The 19,094-nt window shown below is 41.4% G+C and overlaps 1 protein-coding gene across 3 annotated transcripts in view; it reads left to right on the top strand.

Annotated features, from left to right (window-relative positions):
* gdpd4a (glycerophosphodiester phosphodiesterase domain containing 4a) overlaps positions 1-18,970 on the top strand; it is a 52,752-nt gene extending 33,782 nt beyond the window's left edge. The window contains exons 9-18 of one of the 3 annotated variants that reach the window (XR_011693449.1): positions 2,276-2,421; positions 2,615-2,697; positions 3,961-4,111; positions 7,103-7,321; positions 7,576-7,733; positions 11,316-11,463; positions 12,190-12,272; positions 13,234-13,313; positions 14,777-14,956; positions 15,331-18,970. Coding sequence is in view for 2 of the 3 variants with exons in the window: in XM_071496313.1 (XP_071352414.1) it covers positions 2,276-2,421; positions 2,615-2,697; positions 3,961-4,111; positions 7,103-7,321; positions 7,576-7,733; positions 11,316-11,463; positions 12,190-12,272; positions 13,234-13,313; positions 14,777-14,883 (1,175 nt within the window). In the remaining variant the exon portion in view is untranslated. Of the gene's footprint in view, positions 1-2,275; positions 2,422-2,614; positions 2,698-3,960; positions 4,112-7,102; positions 7,322-7,575; positions 7,734-11,315; positions 11,464-12,189; positions 12,273-13,233; positions 13,314-14,056; positions 14,195-14,776 lie in introns of all 3 variants that reach the window. The other 2 variants (XM_071496314.1, XM_071496313.1) reach the window with 2 other exon arrangements.
* Positions 18,971-19,094: the final 124 nt, after the last annotated feature.

Here is a 19,094-nt window from a genome sequence, read left to right as displayed (position 1 = left end):
GTAAGCAAGCTGATGAGCGCTGGTTTGTCAGTGTTGAAGTTAACGTTGGAAATGAGGTGGATCTTTGTTAGAAAGTCCAGTTGCAGTTCCAGATGTATCTTATCAAACATTTAATCTGCCCACCTGTATTGGCACATACTGTTCAAAGAAAAACTGGGGGGGGGGGGGGGGCATGAGAAACCTTCCTCAAACAGGTAGGTAAGTGGACAGGTAGTGTAAGTATGTAGATCATTACGGAAACAAAACAGAAAAAATGTAAAAGAAAAAAAGGATCTTAGTCAGCTGTTTCAGGATAAAAGAAAAAAAAGAAAAAATCCTATCTTCTGTGTTTAATTATTATAAGATAGACAAGGATTAAGATCTTGTCTGTTCAGACACTGTGCAGTTTAGCCAGTCCCCTCAGGCCATCGTGTACAGCAAAACAGCTGAAAGAGAGAGGGCTCTCCTTCATGTACAGCAGTAACTGGATGTAAGAAAGGGCTGAAGGACCTTATTGAAATGGCATATTGCTGGTGTCAGGCAGACAGTGAAGGGCTTCCGCTCTGAAAGCTTCAGTTGTACTAGTACTCAGCTGCTCCGCCCTCCAGGAATACAGCTGAAGTGAAACACCCCTCAGCAGTGTGACGCACTTGTCTGGAATGGATTATACACTCATAAACCTCCCTGCCTCCCCTCTCTCTCCCTGTACACTTCCTCTTAACAAAAAATCAATGTCCTACTCAGATCTGCAGTCTTCTCTTCTCTTTGTGTTTCTTGCCTTCTGTCTTCTTTCAGTCACTCTGTTCTTTTTGTTCTCTTTTCTGGTCGGCTCTGTCCTGTTTGTCCTGGTCACTCTTTCTGTCTTGCATTGTGTCTGACTGTTTGTCTCTCTTCACTGAATGACTTTGACCTCTGCATCTCTCTTCGGTCTCCATGGGTACTGTCCCTGGTTGCCATGGTGATTCAGAGTAGAGTGATGCAGAGTCATGTTGGGGGGGTCTGTATTGACAGGAGATATCTTAGAGAGATTTGCCAAAGAACAGGATGAAATATAGCTCCTCTCCCTTTTTCTACGGTACTGAGATGAATTCTAGTCCAAGTGTGGATGTGAAAGAGAAAAGGGGGGCTTCTTGCTTTCTTTCTTTCTTTCTTTCTTTCTTTCTTTCTCTCTCTCTTCAGCTTTGTAACAGGTGTTCTGTGGTTTTGGGTAGTTTTGCTAACTAATCAGGTGCCAACATGCCAGCTGTACCTGTGTCCGTGCTGAGGCATGCTGGGATCTCTCTCACTGAGAGCTAACAGTATGGAGCTTGACAAAGAGCACCTGTTGACATTTCGAACCAAGCAGGACTTCTCTCTCTTTCTTTCCGGTGACGAGCAGTAAGGCAGAGAAGGTATCACAATATGTTGATTAAAGAGCTTTAGCAGTTTTCACACTGGCACTGATTTGTTTTATTCCAGTAACTGCTGCATGAGCCGTTTTAGCAGATAATCATGTGAGCTGTATAATTTCAGTCAAAAATCCAAATTCAAATACTACTTCTTCTCTTTATGACCAAAACACGCAAGATATTTGCAATTAAGTTTTATTATAAAACAAGCTTTAAGTAGGTACTACAATGTAAGTCCTAGTTTAGTCTGTCTTCCCAGGCGGATTTGCTCTCTAACCAGACGGCTGTCATTCTGCCTGGTTCGCTTATGGCTGGTACCACCATGTTAATCCTATCAGGAAAGATTTAGTCTTTATTACCCTGATTAAGTCCCGATTTCTACACAAGCAAACTCCTGTAACCCTTCATCGGGTCATATTTACAGACTTGAAGGTGTAACTGTTGGTTTTTGGATTTGTTTGTGTGTGTGTGCACAGTTTTTATCAACCATGGTGTGATGCACAGATTTTGGACTCCTAGTATATGACTGGACCGCCCATGGTGAATGTACAAAATTGAGGATGCAGTTAAAAAATGTTGTGGAACTGCTATAAAAAACAGTTGACTGCCCTTTATCTTTTTGCTTCTCTCATCCTGTCCGTGCTCACATAAACAACGGAACAAGTTTGAACTTGTAAGACGATCACTCAGAGAGAAAGTTAGTTGTCTCTCACACAGCTACAGCCTCTGCTGCTCTACCTCTCTGCCACTCACTGAGTACATGTGAGAGAGGACATTACTGCTGACTCTCCTCTAAGTATTGTTATGATACCAGAAGACAGAACTGCAACCTCCCCCTTATGTGTCATTGAGTAATTTTTAGGTCAGTGCACTGTAAAACCACCATCTTTGTGTTGTGTGTTCTTCAGTGCGTCAGGTGGCTGCCTTGGGTCTCTACCTGTCCATGCTGTTCTCTCTCTACCTGGTCCCTCTGGGAATGTACTCGCCCTGCATTAAAGAAGCAGGAACACTGGGTCCGGCCCCAAGACTCATCGGACACAGAGGAGCTCCAATGGTAAGACTGAACTAAACCGTGACAGTCTGTGTTTTACTACTAATGTCAACCATCTAATGTGATGGTTGTGATAATATATTAGTCATCAGCTTCACTGATGAGATCTGGAGATATGGACAGTGTGTATGTTTGTGGCTGTGTGTGTATGTGCATTGTCAGTCTGGGAATGTTTTCTCATTGTATGTGTTTGTAGCTTGCTCCAGAGAATACTGTGATGTCGTTTGAGAAGGCAGTGGAAGCTGGAGGAGAAGGACTGGAGACTGACGTCACCATCAGGTACTAATGATATCAACTGCACTGAATAGTAAGAAATGATAGTAATTAAATGTATTTTTTGCTGTTCTCCAAGTTTTGTTATCACTGCAGTGGCCACTTCTAAACACATTTATACAAACACGCCCTGTGGAGCTTTTTACCTGAAGTAAGGCCATGAAGTAATGTCTTGCTGAGCAGCTCCCGGTTTTATTCATTTTGGTGAGAACCTCTGAATGTTTACATCACTAGAAAACTCCACAGGAGGCCTTTTCAAAATGCCATTTACACAGGCCTGAAAGATGTAGATGGAAATTCCTGTTTTTGTGGACGTGGACTATAGAACCTACCGACTGGTTTGTCCATCTGAGTCAAATGTTCATCACTGAGAGGATGATCCCACTCAAACCATGGCCACTTGCAGGAACAAACTATATGTCATGCAACTGAAAATATCATTTGTTCATCTACTTTGTTTCTCTACTAAAGGTCATGAAATATGTTTCCTGTAAATTATAAAGCAAAAAGCCAAACAGCTGATAGCAGCATAAGGTTTCACCAGTACAGCCAAACCTGCCAGCCTTGATTAGTGAGTGCCTGACTAATGCAACAAATTGTTAAAATGTACCTTCACAATTGTTTCAAGGTGACCCAATTATCTTTGAGTGACATGATCGATCATTAGCAGTGTCTACTGACCGACATGTTCAGAGCCGCAGTCGGACGACAGCCTGTGCCTTGGTGCTAGTTATACAGATCAGATGCTAGCGTGCTACCATCAACGCTAAGGTGATTACTGCCATGCTAATCCAGTTAGCTGTTAGCCTTTGCATTAGCTCAGTGCTGGTAGGTTAGCACACTGAAAATAGAGGGATTAGCAGTATTACATGAATCAGCGTCATGAATAGCAGGTTAGGCTAATCCCATTCTGCTGGGGACCCCGCAGTCTTTTAGTTCCTGTGTGTTAGAATCAGATATTAGTGTGTGTGTGTGTGTGTGTGTGTGTGTGTGTGTGTGTGTGGACATGTACATAACTGATATCACTCATGTGATTAATCGAGGTGACAGGCTCACTGAGATTACTTGTTTAGCGATAGATGTGTTTTTAGGAACACGTCTGTCGTATTCGTGTGTGTGTATGTGCTCATGAACAAAACAGATGGCTTTATTAAAGCCAGACTTTAATGCTTTGGAGCATCACATACATATTGGTGACTTTAATCGTCCTTTCTTTGCCTCCCTTCATTTGCTCTTTGCTCGTCTCTGTCCCCTGCACTTCCCCTGTAGTTATGACGGTGTTCCCTTCCTGATGCACGACTCCACTCTGAGGAGAACCACAAACGTTGCTGAGGTTTTCCCGAATCGAACACACCTCGATGCCTCCATGTTCACCTGGTCCGAGCTGCAGCAGCTGAATGCAGGCGACTGGTTCTTATCGGTGAGACCAACAAAAACACACACACACACACACAATTTGTAGTTGTTTCAAGATCAGGCTTGGTTTGCTAAACAAACTTCCCACTGGAGGGAGAATGACACACACTGTAACCTAGAGACTTGAAAATCTGAAAACTGTGATGTGTGAAGCTATGATTTTTCACTCTGGAATTATCTCAGAGTGAGAAATCATAGCTAAAGTGGTTAAAAGGTTAAAAAAAAACAAAAAACCATCAGATATTTTGTTTTTAGAGCTTGACATCTGTCTCATGTTTTTTTTCCTCTCAACACAAAATACAGTATTGCTAGATGCCTTCTTTACAGTAACCAAGCAAGCCTGCCTTGCCTTTAGCTTGATGCTGATATTTACTGATGTTAAATTATTTTTTATGCTTCCGTCCCAGCGAGTCAGGGGCATATTGTTTTCAGGTTGTCCATCCATCCGTACGTGTACGTACACCCCATTCTCGTGGACACAATATCTTAGTTGATAAAACTTCTACGAATTTGGCACAAACGTTCATTTGGACTCAAGGATGAACTGATTAGATTTTGGTGGTCAAAGGTCAAGATCACGGTGACCTCACAAAATGTGGTTTTGGTCTTATGGACATAATATCTCCTCATTGCCTTGAGGGAATTTCTTCGAATTTGGTACAAACATTCACTCAAGGACGAACTGCTTCGACCTTGGTGGTCAGAGGTCAAAGGTCAAGGTCAGTGTGACCTGACAAAACACTTCACACAGCAATTCTGACAGAATTTCACACAAATGGTTAATACTTTACATGACTCTGGTGACTAGTGGCCACAGGGATCTGAAATTAGTCTGAGTGGCACAGGCAATCATGGGGCAGTAATTCTAGTTTACAATTATATTTGATTTCACGGGGGACAAGTGTTTTCAAGTCTGTCTGTAGTGTTTTTTCAGAGTTAATCAGCCATAAAAGTGTTTCATCAGTCCAGTTTAACTTGCAGCAGTTGCTGCCCCAAAGGAAATAAATTCACGATGAGTGAAAAGTTCACAGCATCTCCTGATGTCTGTTACTGCAAAAATAAACCGGAGAGAATCACAGCCAAGAATTAGGTCTGTCACAGAGGATGAGCTCTGAATCTGAAAAATGTTGTTATCAAAGAAAATGATGTGAGGAGTGAGTGTGAGAGAGGAATGGACTTTCTACAGTAACTCAGTCAGCTGACTAGTGGCCACAGGGAAAATAAGTTTGACGTCCAACCAAACAAACATTTGCTGTTACAGTGTCAGGTGGCTATGGGAGGATGAGTTCACTGTTAGTCTTGTTCACCAGTGTTGTTTTGTATGGTGCAGAGTATGATCACCCACAAAAATGTGAAGGATTATTTCAGAGCACAGAGCTTAATTCCTCAGTGAGCATATTTGTTTTGCTCTTCTTCTTCCTAATGCCCTGTGAAAAACAACAGCCTGTGTAATGTTTTCATGTTTTCAATTTCCACAATGCACAATGCCCCCATCAACTGCAATGAAATGATGACATTTAATTTGATTTTACTTAATTTTTTAAATTAGAGATTTAGATTCAATTTCTGAGAATGTGTTTAAAAGCTAAAGTAAGCCTAATACAGATTACAGCCACAACTGTTATTCAGTTGTGCTTAACAGTGCATTGTCATATTAATAATGAAGGCTATCAATCATATTTATGAATTATAAAATAAATAACCCCAAATCTGAGTGAATGGATGGAATATTAGCATGATCAATTTGCTGATTATTGCCTTATTACCTACAGTGGTTATTGTATAATATAGGCTCACATAGACTATAGTATAGGCTACCCCCGGGGTAGTCAGGGGTATAAGGAGGTGTGCTGTGTAGTCTGTTCTTTAGCTGCTTGGACATGGGTGACACCTGCAGCTGCTGTTTAACATCACACATCCCTCCATGGGCAACAGAAACAGGGACAGAGCTGAGTCACCGATGCTCTGTCTTCCACTCAGCCCTACATCTCCACAGCCTGCTTCTTTACTCTGACAGCCACAGAGCTTGTCAGTCTACTGCTAAGTGATGAACTATCACTAATCCAGTCCACTTGTAGAGTGCTACGATTTTTTTTTTGGGGGGGCGCATTTTGCCTTTATTGGAGAGGACATGAGAGAGTGACAGGAAAGGGGCAGAGAGAGGGGGAATAACACGCAGGAAAGAGTCGGGCCGGTCGGGAGTCGAACCAGTGACTTACCTGGTAAGAGCATCTGCGCTCACGTGGTACGAGCCCTAACCACTCGGCTATCAGGTTGCCCTCCTTAAGCATTTTTTAGTGGCTATATGGAAATTCTGGAGCTTTCTTAGTGGTTATATGGCGTATACCTGCATGTCATGTAGACTAAACCACTGGCAGGTCCAGGTTTTGGAGATGACCTTGAGATTCTTCTAGGGTGATTGATTTACCACACCTCAAGAGAGGAAGGTACTCCTTCAGTTCATGTAAAAACATGAAGCAGTCCAGATATATATAAGTATGGCTACATGTAGATAATATGGACACTGTGAGCTGTTATGATAGTGAATTGGAAATAGAGTGTTGATATATCTATGCTGAGAATGTCACGTCCTTTTTGTGCATTGTAAACTAGGCTCATACTTGGATTTTTTTTTTCTAATATTGATTTTTACTCAAAAATAGCTGCAATTTTTTAAAGGTGTCAGATCATTTGAACTGATTTTCACACATATTTGAGGTCCCCCATCCACCTAACAGGTGCAAGAGACCACTTACTAGGACCACCTCTTGGAAATATGTAGCAAAAGGACAAATGGGGTCCCTCCAAATAAAAGAGCAATAAATAGTTAAACCATATTTTTTACAACACTGGACATTGGCCTGACTTTTATATTGTTTTTATATATTAATTTCGTTTTTAAAAATCAAAATAAACAGCTAGATTTAGCTTTTTTATTTTACGTGAATTGTCTAAATGACTCAGAATCTTTTTTCTCAACATCACTCTCTTCCAGAGAGATCCATTTGGTACTGTGTCGTCCCTGTCTGAGGTAGACCGCTTGCAGGCCCAGAACCAGTCTGTTCCCTCATTGGCCCAGTTTCTGGAGGTAGCAGCCCGTAACAGCAGACTAGTGCTGTTTGACCTACATAGGCCACCATATGGACATCCTTACAGTCAGTCATACATCAACACCACTCTGCAGGTGGTCCAGGCCCACATCAACTCCTCACAGGTAACTGTATAGACGTTTTCAATTCAACAGTAACTCAAAGGGAGACATAGAATTGTGTTATGTATTTCTGGGTTGGTTTGTTGTACAGCTTAGATGATAATCAATGAATAACTCTTTGAAACAGATAATTGAAACCATCTTTTCCCTTGTTGCAAGTGGTGACAACGTATTTTGCGTTTATGTTTTTATTGTGCCTCTGTGTGTGTGTGTGTGTGTGTGTGTGTGTGTGTGTGTGTGTGTGTGTTTGTGTGTAGGTGCTTTGGCTTCCGTCTGAAGACAGGGAGTTGGTCCAGGCTGTGGACCCAGATCTGCAGCAGACCTCAGGAGAAAAAGCTTCTATTCAGGAACTAACAGATGGCCACATCACCAGACTGAACCTGCACTACAGCACCATGTCTCAACAACAGATCAGGTACACACACACACACACACACACACACACACACACACACATATTCACACTGCTAACATTAGCATTAACAGCTGTTTACTTACCAGTGTAAAAGAAAAACATTGGCCCCCGTTCATCTCTCAGACCACATTTTGAGGTGGTCTGGGTCACATGTGGCCACATTCTTTTAGCAGTGTGAACACAAATGCGTCCTGGCCACACCAAAGGACCACCTCTGCTACTGATGTCCTCTGACATCTGCCACAGTCTGATTGGTCCCGTCACAGTTTCCTAATGAATCGAAAATATTTTACTATTTCTAACGGCTAAAACCTTATTTCATTGCAGAGCCATGCGCAGAGCATTGATTTGCTCAAGCGCTCTGTACTGCTTGCTCTCCAACTCACTCACATATACACACACACACATAACACACACAGAGGCACACTGACAACTCACCCATCTGTTTGATTGGCTAAAAACAACAATGCATACCTGTTCATTTGTTGTTCATATTTGCATATGAAGCAGGGAAGTGAGATCCAATCACTAGTGGTCACTCCAGCCGCATGTGGAGATTCAATTCAATTCAATTCAATTTTATTTGTATAGCGCCAAATCATAATATACATTATCTCAAGGCTCTTTACAGGGTTGGGTCAAGACCTTACTTTGTTAGAGAGAAAAAACCAACAGTTCCCACAAAGAGCAGCACTTGGCGACAGGGGGGAGGAAAAACTCCCTTTTAACAGGAAGAAACCTCCAACAGAACCGGGCTCAGGGTGGGGGGGGTCTGCCTCGACCGGTTAGGTTTAGGAGGAGATAAAAAAGGGGGGGTGGAGAGAGGAGAAAAGAGAGAGAGAGAGAGAGAGAGAGAGAGAGAGAGAGAGAGAGAGCCCATTTAGAGCTGACCACTTGTGATCAGATCACTGAAGATGTACGTTACTACCAGGTCTGAACTGGACCACTGTTGGTTCAACATCAAACTTCAGTTATTTACTCACCAAGAACTGTCTCCAGTGGTGGAAAGTAACGTCTATGTTATCTCTTCTTTCTATTTCTATCACTTCTTTTCTTCTACTAAAGTTAGGATGCTAACCAGCTAGACGCCAGACATAAACACAGCAAAAGTGATGCATTTGAAAACTTAAACTTATTGGTGTGGATGTAGCTTGAAGCTCAGTGTTTGCGCTCATGTCATGCTTATTCCTCTTCTTGTTTTGAGGTGGTTTGGTTTCAGCTTATTGGTGCATTCCGCCTTTTGCTCCAAAATGTGGATCAGACAATAGACTTAGACTCTAATTCCTGAAGAAGAAAAAAAAACACTACCCATCACTCATGTACATCCTAAACTGCATTTTAACTTGGGACAGTTCATGAACTCACACATTGGAGAAAGTATTAACTGAATTAACGGACGTGAGCAAGATTAAGTTAAGGATAACTGCCCATGCTGCTGCTGCTACTGCTCATACAGAGGAGAGGATTGGTTGGAGTAATAGAAAGAGAAGTGAGGATAAGCAGTGGAGGCGGTGCAGACAGTTTGGAGATGGGAGTTTAGATGAGAGGAGGTGGTTTAGAAGAGAAGAGGCTGATAAGTAGTACAAGAGAAAAGGGTGGGAGGCACTTGTACATAAACAGAAATGGTGGGAGAACAATCTGGAACGAAAGAGGCGAGAAAAATGGTTGAGTGACTCACACATAGACAGTTTTTAACACAACTCACAGTCCACTAAAAGTTTTTTCAGTTAACATTGATTCATATTCACTGTGATATCTCATCAGAACATGGGAGTATCAGCTTTGATGGCAGTGTATTTGTCACCTAGAGATGCGTTGGTTGGATGAATCATGTTGTTTCACTAGTAAGTGAGTCTCAAAGTTGTGCTCATAAGACACCATAAGCTCTTTATAAGTGTGATCTTTATAGTCAGAGCATCGTGTTGAAAGGACGTGGTCAAACTTCACATGATGATTCCTCTGTATTGTCACTGAACAGTGATTTACTGATGATTAGAGGGGAAGGACAGTTCTTCCCTCTCTGATGGACTAACTCAAATCCAGGGCTGAGTATCATTCAAGACATTTTTTCACTACAGGTAAAAACTACTTCTCACTTAGTTCATGCACAATGAAGACAGAATGCCTTGGGTGTGTTGGGTATGCACTGACCCAACTCACTGGATCAGCACTGACAACAATACAGACAATATAGATTTAATGTACACTGGCAATGTACATTAAAAAACTGATTAGTATTAAATACTGGTTCTTTTTCAATGTCATGATACTATTCAGTGTTTCTCCTTTCACTTATCAGTCGCTAGCTTAGTTTTTAGTGTCACAGTAGAACCAGGCCTCATATAACCATATACATACATACATAAAAGATAATAAGCTCCACACAGTCCAGTATATAGATTTTATGTCTGGAAAAAAAGAAAGTGTCAATGTTGAATAGATGCTTGCTACCTGAGGTGAAGTATTGGTGTCATAGAGAAAAAGTTGGATGGGGGATTTAACACTTCAGATTTTTTTTTTTTTTTTTCAAAAAATATAATTCAGCAAAAAGGAAAATAGTATTTTTGTTACATATTTACTCACATGCTATTAGTTTTTAATTTTTTAACTCTTTCATGATGTTTCCAACATTTGTTGAGTTTGTGTTCCTATTTTTGATTATTAGGCCAACAAACCAAGAGTTTATTATAATTATATTGTTGGACTATGAAATGGCTTTAAATGCGACATTTTTGGGTCACATTTTTCTGCTATGCATTGTACCTATAATATTTCTTTCTAAAAGTGACCACAATGACTGAAAAGAGTCTTAATTTATGCATACATATGCAACATGTTCATGTAACTTTTCATAGCAGTCTGTCAAAGTGGATGTTCAATGATTTAAGAATTTCTACTTCTGGCACCAGTAATCAAAAACAAAGTTAGATTAAAAGCAACAAGATGCAGTAGCTGCAGTGAAATGTGTTCATTGAAACCACTGCAAAATAGAGTTTGTTTCTACGCCTCACTGCTCTAAAATAGTAGTTATCTAAGATAAGAGTTGTTTAGTCTCAGAGTGAATCTGACCATCAGACAGGTCATTTAAACACTGACGTATTGGGAACCTTCTAATAAGATGAAATCACAACATTTCACAAACTATACTGACCCTCAGTGTGACATCACCACCACAAACTCTAGCAAGATTATACAACTCCAGGATGATTATGCAACTCCAGGTTGATTATGCAACTCCAGGTTGTATAATCTGACAAAGAATAGTGTCATCTCAGATCTGAGCTTCCTCTTCATGGAAACTTGATCTCTGTTTCTGTCTCTCTTGCTCTCTCTCTGTCCGTCTGTACAAGATACAGATGTTCTCACAGAAACACACAGTGTCCTTCAGTATATCTGATATATAACCGTGTATACACAAGTTGTGTGATTCTCACACACAGCTGCATGTCCAGTATGGTCTTTTTTATGCCAGTCTATCTATCTGACCTCTGACTGACTTCACTAATACTATAGTGTGTGTGTTGTGTGTTAGAGGTGAATTTAATACTGCCATTGTGATAAATTGACCCCCCCCCCCTACAGTAAGTACCAGTCAGTGAACATCAGCACTAACCTGTACGTGATCAGCCAGCCGTGGCTCTACACTCTGGCCTGGTGTGCCGGAGCTCAGTCTGTAACCACCAACTCCATCCAGGTCCTGTCCAACATCAAGAAGCCGCTCTTCCTCATGGTAAGCAGATTCAGCTCTTCATCTCTACTATAAGAAACCTCCGTCCTGTAAAGGTTCACCTCACCTTTCTTCAAGGTTAGTTTAGTTTGGCTGCATATAGCTCTGTCTGTGATCTTAGCATTCAGCTCATCACTGCTCCACCATTTGCTTCTGTTCTGCTTTAAGTCTGCTGTTCTCACTGTCTGTGCAGTTACTGAATTGGAACATTAGTTATGTTGTTCCAGACAAACTGCAGATGGTAGATAACAGGGGAAATAAAAGCATGTTTTTAAGGTTTATGTTGAGACAAATAATTATTTAATGCATTACTCCAGTAATTTGGTATTCCATAAATTTCCATAAAGTTAGGAGACAGGAGAAAATGAAAGAAAAATTGTCTGATCTGCTAGTGCAAACATCCCTTAATTACAACCATTAGTGTTTCCACATCATGTGTCTCATGCTTCACTCAATAAGTTGATCACTCACAGTGAACACACCTGGTTGTGTTCAGTTGTGTTGTCAGTCCACAGTCACACTGTGACTCTGATCATGACGTAAGGCTCAGAGCAGACTTGCACAGTGAAGTTCTGTGTCAGGCAGAAAACTCTTCAGCAGGTGTCGTGGGTGTTTGAAGACTGAGCCCTGTTACATAAATGTTCTCTCTCACCAACTGCACGTCTGTCTAGAGTCAAATGAGTCTGATCAATGTGTGTATCAACTCTCTCTCTCTCCGTTTCTCTCCAGACTCCAGAGGAATACAGTCTGATGTGGATTCTGACTGATGCAGTGTCTGCCTTCCTCATCATTGCTATTTTCATATTCCATTGGTGCGAACACACACACACACACACACACACACACACACACACACACACACACACACACACACACACACAGTTTCTGCTCTCATAATTGCCTTCCTCTGCTAATTGCGGTGTCTGGTGTTGGGGTGGTGAAGCTGTGCAGGGCTGAGTCATCCTGGCTGCTGATGAGGTTTTATTATTAATGCGTGTTTTTGATCAATGTTGAGTCCATCACAACACAAGTGATCAGCCAAGGAAAAAGTCCAGATTAACCCAAAAGAAGTGAACACACCTGCCCTGCACATCATTCAGATTTGAGCCTTTTGGGCTTTTTGTCCAGGCAGAGATATTTGAAATATAGATGTGAATTATTTTAATCAATTCCATCAAGTCAAGAAACACTCATGAACACACATTACTGTGCATGTAGGCACTGTGAAAGGTCCTATATTTACACTTTTCCAGTTGTTTTATTTGAAGTTTTGCTATCCATAAGAAGAGCCTAAGAACCTAAGACCATCTCAGTGTAGCTTTACATCACCTCTTTCAGGCGTTTGCTCTAGCAAGTACAGGTCAGTCAGCCTCTCTTCTGATTGGCTGATCGACCACTCAGAACGAGAAGCGCTTTTGCCTTCCGTCGTGGTCAGATGACACATACAGACAACTTCTTTTTTAGCATAACCTGGCCTTTAGTGTGTGTGTGTGTGTGTGTTTGTGAGTGAGTGAATGTCAGTAAGATTCATCCCATCCTGTCAGCCAGGTGAGGCCCTTCACCAGAAAGGCCTGGATATTTTTTTTTCTTCCACATCATCTCTTTCATTATCAGTCCCTCTGTTCTCCCTTTTATAGCTGGGCTTTAGTCAAAACACACACACACACACACACACACACACACACACACACACATCCTGCTCATTGTACACATCAAAGCTGTTCCAGTGGCACACATGGTGTCTCAAAGCACGTTGTTGTGTGTGTGTCGCAGGTGGAGAGAGAGGGGCCTGCCCTTCTGGTCCGGCAGCCGTCAGACTCATGAGAACGGACCGTACAGCAAGTTCAGGACGGGTAGGAGAATATTTGTCTTCACTCTGTGTTGAGGCGTGTGTGTCTACAGTGTGCCTGAGTGGATACATGTAAAAGAACAGTATCTAACGCCTTGTCTCCATCATGGCTGATGAGCTGTGTTCACTGATGAGGGATTTGGCAGGGATGATGATATCTCGTCTCGTTGCTTGAGTGAGAGAATGGTAAAAGGCGTATAAATTATTAGAGAAAAAAATAATCTTTTAAAGATTTTTCTTAATTAACAGAAGATAAACCTTAAAACACAGTATTGCTGAAAACGTATCTATCTTGGCCAGTGTGTTATAGGAATACTCTGACATCTTGGGAAATGCTGTCTTCCTGGGAGCTAGTTGAGAACATCAGTATTGATGTTGGTTTTTAATGGAGCAAGAGAGAAAACACTTTTCAACAGCTCTAAAATTTTAATGTTGTATCTTTATCTGATTCTTAAATGAATTGGTGGCTAGTTTCCTAGATTACAGCAATTCATCTTTGTTCAGAGTTGTGCAAAGCTGGGTGGTACTTTTAAAAAGCTGGCTCCCCCTAACCCCATCGACTGAAGATACAAAGATATAATTGCAAACAGTCATCTTTCCCGAGCCATCGGATTAGTCATTTAAATGTAGCTGTTCCTCGACCAGCAGAGACAAGACATTAAATTATGATTTACATCTTTGCATGCAGTGATTTCCTGCTGTATGTGTCCTGTGTGTTGTGTTTGTGTGTTTGTGTGTGTGTGTCAGACTCATCTGAGGTCATCTGTGTTCGCTGGAGCCCAGTCCACTCTGACCCCCCTGCTGGTGCCCTCGTCTCCCTCCCCTTGGTCTTCAACCCATGACACCCTGCATGTCAGCCCTGCATGTCAGCCCTTCAGGAACCTTGTATGAACCGTGAATCCTGTTTGAATTGTACAAACTTCTATGTGACACTGTGACCTTGATCAGTCAATACAAACACAGCCAACATGCTTACAGTGTATGAGTCAGAGATCTGTGTGATTAAAATGAATGTTTAAACTCCATTAATCAAACAGCAGCAAAACAGTACTCAAAATGTAAAACTACTGAAAGGGTCTGATGCATACAGCTTGTCTCACTGCCTCAAAATGTGTTATCTGGAGATGGATGAGGGGCAGACGCGTCGGACGCTCCACACCCACCAAAACATGCTGTTGGTGTGGATCGTCCAAATCACCTCCAACAGAGAAAGGCAGTATGTGAAGCCTGGAATAACTCCTCACCACAGTATATTTGTCCTTAGATCATCAACCAAACTACATGCCACTGTTTTACCTCATTTTTGCATTTATAGCTGCACGGCTGTCGTACACCCCAGCCCTCATATGTTTCTTCCGTGGTGTTACCCTGAGCCCTGCTTCCTCTAGTGTGGCCTCTGTATTACCCACAGTGCTCCTTGACATGTGATGATATAAACTCTCTATAAACCTTTGCCTCCCTTTGCAGAGCTGAGTGACGTGTGGTCCATCTCCAGCGTCAACGTCCGGCCTGATTTACGGAGCACGCCCAGTTCACCCAGCACCCCTCACCTCCCCACCATCACAGAGGAGTGACTGAGGGAGAGACAGAGAAAGAGAGAGACAGAGAGAGAGAGAGAGGCACAGATAGTGAGAGAATGCAGAAAAGGTACTTGCTTGTGGAGGGTGAGAGAGGCTTCAAATCTTAAGTATTTTTGATAAATTGAAACATTCATGACTAAATAAGCAGTCATCTAATTTGATATAAAATTTAATTCAAACAATTCTAAATTTGTAATGTCTTTTTTTCCAGTTAAGCCCTGCCCCACTTTAAACCAGCTTTAAGACACAGAAGATAATGCAGAAACATGTCATGTCAAATTATGTTAAAACTGTGTTAATGTAGGACCTCATCAGTGAAACTCATTGAAAATGAGTTTTTAATTCCTTTAAATAAAAGAGAAAAGACAATGGGGGTGTTCAGAAATTAGTAGAGAGTGACCAGGAACAGAAACATGTATCAACTATCTCATCGTTCTCCAGCTCCTCTGTGTTATCCTCTCTCAGTCTGTGGGCTGAACCGAACCGCTGAACCAAACCTCATCACTGATCTGCCATCAGTGACAGAGAAGAGCGATTGTGGACATGAACCCAGGAGCACCAGTGTCCATTTCTACAGTATAATCTCATAGATGCCATTAAAATGCCTGGGCAGTGAGGACAGTTAAACACTAGCCCTTGACCACATTTTCATGTCTGGTCATTCACCACCACCAGCTGAGCTCAACAAGGCAAGACATCAAAGAACCTGAACTTCACAAAAGAAGGAAGAAAACAATATTAATATATATACTGCTGTAGTAACATGAGTCGCTTTCACTCTTTCCGTCTTGTGTTTGTAGTTGGTAAAAACTACGTGTTTGACAGAGGGAGAGCGGCGGACTGGGGCTGAAGCTCTGATGGTGATGAAAACTGGTATCTTCAGAGCAGGAGCAGACATTTGCACAGTGATGAAATGGACTCTGAGTATCCTCTGTATGAATTCTATGTTTTCATTTTCAGCTGTACCAGTTTCAGGTGCATTAGACCAAACCTTAAACCATGTCTTAAATCTTAATCTGTGGATGTCTTGAGTTGTTGGATGTGGTGTATGAACTGAACGCTGTTTGACTGACAGAATGAATGTAAACCTGAGGCTTTAGAAGGTATTGTTAGTTAATATTTGTTTGTTTGTTACTAAAGTGAATGTATTATCAAGCTGTTTCTCAAAAGCACATGAGAGAGGTTCTGACTGGGTCTTTTCGCTTTCGCCTCAGATGTGCCAAACGTCTCTGCTGCTCCAAATAAAGATTAGAAAAAGATGCTTTCGAGAAACCGGACCTTGAACTTTTTACGAGGCAGTAAATACAGCATCTGTTTTTTCCTCAAATATATGCATACAGTACTTTCTGGAGATGTGAATATATAGTCCATCTGTGCTATAATGTCCAAACTTAATCTGATTTTGTTTCTGAAATCTAGAGTGTTGTGTCTCAACCTCTCAGGTTTGAAGTCCATATTAGGGGGCCTTGATTTTCTGAGGGGTTTTTACCAGTTTTCTGCACAGTGTTGGAGATGAAGCAGGACATGCTACAGTAAGTGCCATTAAAAAAAGACTTAAGGCTTTGTTTTCATTGTTTAGAATCAGAATCACTTTGTTCATGCACCACAGTAAATGTACAAGAATTTATTTAGAAAATGTAACGGTAGCTTCTGACAGGCAGGAATCAATGGTGCACAGTTCACAGTGGGATGCTTATTACATTTAACCCACAGTCTGAGTCCACGTGCGCAGGATTTTACTCAACCAGTCCTTAATTTAGCATTTCTGAGTCATTCGGAGACCCGAGTAAATGTTGGACTCCAGGATTTGGTTGGATCGTTGTTGTTGGTCTAGACTTGAGGTTGCCCTGTTTCTGTCTGTATCCTGTACCATCCTGGAGTTTCTGGACTATTTATTAAAAAACTTGACGGTAACACCAAACCTCTGAATGGGATTGTGGGTAATGTACTCCCTGGTCCTGAAGTCAGAAGAATAAAAAGGTAGGCAGTGCTAATAAGATCTAGAACGAAAAGTAAATCATTACAACACAGAATCACATAACTCAGACTGCAAACGCAGCCAAGTAACTTAATGTATCGTATTGTAATATGAATAAGTGGTAGCATTTAGCTGAACTGTATTTGTGTTCCTGTTGAGAATATAGTAGCTGATCTGTTGTGTAGACGAAGCATTTTAGCTACAGTTATCAATCACTATAGCTGCACAGCCATACTTATTCTATTGAATATGATGTGTCCCACTGTAAGATCGTTCATTTTAAGTGAGCGAATCTGGTGTCATACAGCACTGCATTGGAGATGCAGTGCATTTCCAGCTTTGCATGTGTTGGATCTATCCAACTTTAGTTTTCTAGCTGCTTTCGTGAAGTGGAAATCCAGCCAAAATCTTTCTAGTATCAAACTCTCAGCTGGTGGAGACTAGATGACTTTAAAGACATTTCCACTGGTGAATCAAGTGGTGTCACGTTTTCAGTTGAAGACAATATCCTCACATCCACAGATAAAACTGAGTCAGGTAAAAAAAAAAAAAAAGGCAGTACTCCAGAGTCAGAAACAGCACGCTCTGATGTGTCAGAGCCCAACACGAGGTCGTGATTTAGCTTTTGATCTCTGAAGCGCAGCCTTCGACTTTGGTTCTGGGAAAAACAGACATTGTTTTTTATGGCCAAGTGTAAAGGAGGAGTTTATACACTTCACTGTATAATCCACTTCTCCTCTATACAATACATACTCGGACCAGTATCTGGCTGAGCTGCAGGTGGATTTGAACCAGGTAACATGGAGGGTATAGCTTTAGTCGTATTTTGACAGGACAATGAGTGCTGAGCAGCAGTGAAGTGGACAACCTGACAACAGAGACAACAGCTTTTATTTTATCTCCAACATTTGTTTGGTACGTTCAACTCGGCTTGGTGCTCCAAGCAGGAAGTTTTATCTGGCACCCTGAAAGCAGAGGCTCATTCTCAGGCTCTACAGTGTATATTTAAGACCAACATTCAGTTACATTATGGCTGTGTTCGAGTGTCTTCACATACAGGCGACCCCTGCATGCTGCTCTGCATGTTTTTATTTCAGTGAAGATATATAAGCAAAGCTAAACTGGTACAGATGAGGGTCTCTCAGAAGAAACATGAGGACAGTCTGATCCATGTCGCTGACAGCAGATGCATATTGTCAGGTCACAGGCTGCTGAAGAAACTGTGGAGCTTAACATCTTTAATCTCAGACACCTTCACTCCAGACTGAACAAAATGACTTGATGCATGAAAAGATTTTCTTGTTTCTTTGCAGAAGTTAAGTAAAAGACTGAACTGCTTAACAAGCTCGTTCTCATTTTCTGACCCAGTCATCATCAGTGCAACACAGCACCTGCCTGGCTGGCTTGATGCCTGCAAGAATGTGCAACAGATAAGTTAGGTTTTTACAGTGTATGTTCAAGGTCAGTGCCCATGTAATGGAATTATTAAAAGAAATAATGAATTTGACTGAACAAGAGGAATTTCTCCATAGCAGAGCTGTGTTTTAGATTTGGCTCCATCAGTGATGTGATGTCAAATTCATGGCTTGAAACTGGAAAGGTCAGTAATTCCTGTTCAACTCCTGTGTACCATGTGACCGGCTTGTACTCTGAGATTCTGTCACGCTTGTCCTTTAAAGGCAACTTGTGTTATGGCCCAATTTACACCAGGACACACAAAATACTTGCAAGCCATGTGAGGAGACAAACTGTGGACATGAAACGTTGGATCTCTGAGCATCACATTTTCTGAGTTTGACAATTAAAATGATGAGTGTCAGCATCAACTGTAAACATCTGACATAATGTAGAGGACACAGGCTTGTGTCAGCTCAACAGTGTCTTTGAATAAAGAGGTGCAGTACTTGGTGCTGAGGAGAAATGACCTACAGTACAGTGGCAGATGGTTAGATTCTGAATCATTTTTCATCTTGTGCTGTTCTGAACAGCTGTTTTTATTTTATAGAGGTGTTCCTTCTTTCATTCATGTTTTTTTGTAACTTTTCTCTGATTGTAAAAGCATCTGGTATTAAAACATTTTAAAAAAAGGTTTGGTTGTTGGTGGCACTGCCTGTGTCTGTGTTTTTTATGCCTGAGGCCTCCAGACATCCTGAAAGCTTGTTGTGGTGAATTTAAAAACATTTGTTTTTGCAGATGACTAGATACACTGACTGTTTAACTGCAAGCG

Source organism: Trachinotus anak, unplaced genomic scaffold (assembly GCF_046630095.1).
Source record: "Trachinotus anak isolate AG129_WGS33_773 ecotype Australia unplaced genomic scaffold, CSIRO_AGI_Tana_v1 ptg000014l, whole genome shotgun sequence".
Classification (NCBI taxonomy): domain Eukaryota; kingdom Metazoa; phylum Chordata; class Actinopteri; order Carangiformes; family Carangidae; genus Trachinotus; species Trachinotus anak.
This window is presented reverse-complemented; position numbering and strand designations above follow the sequence as displayed.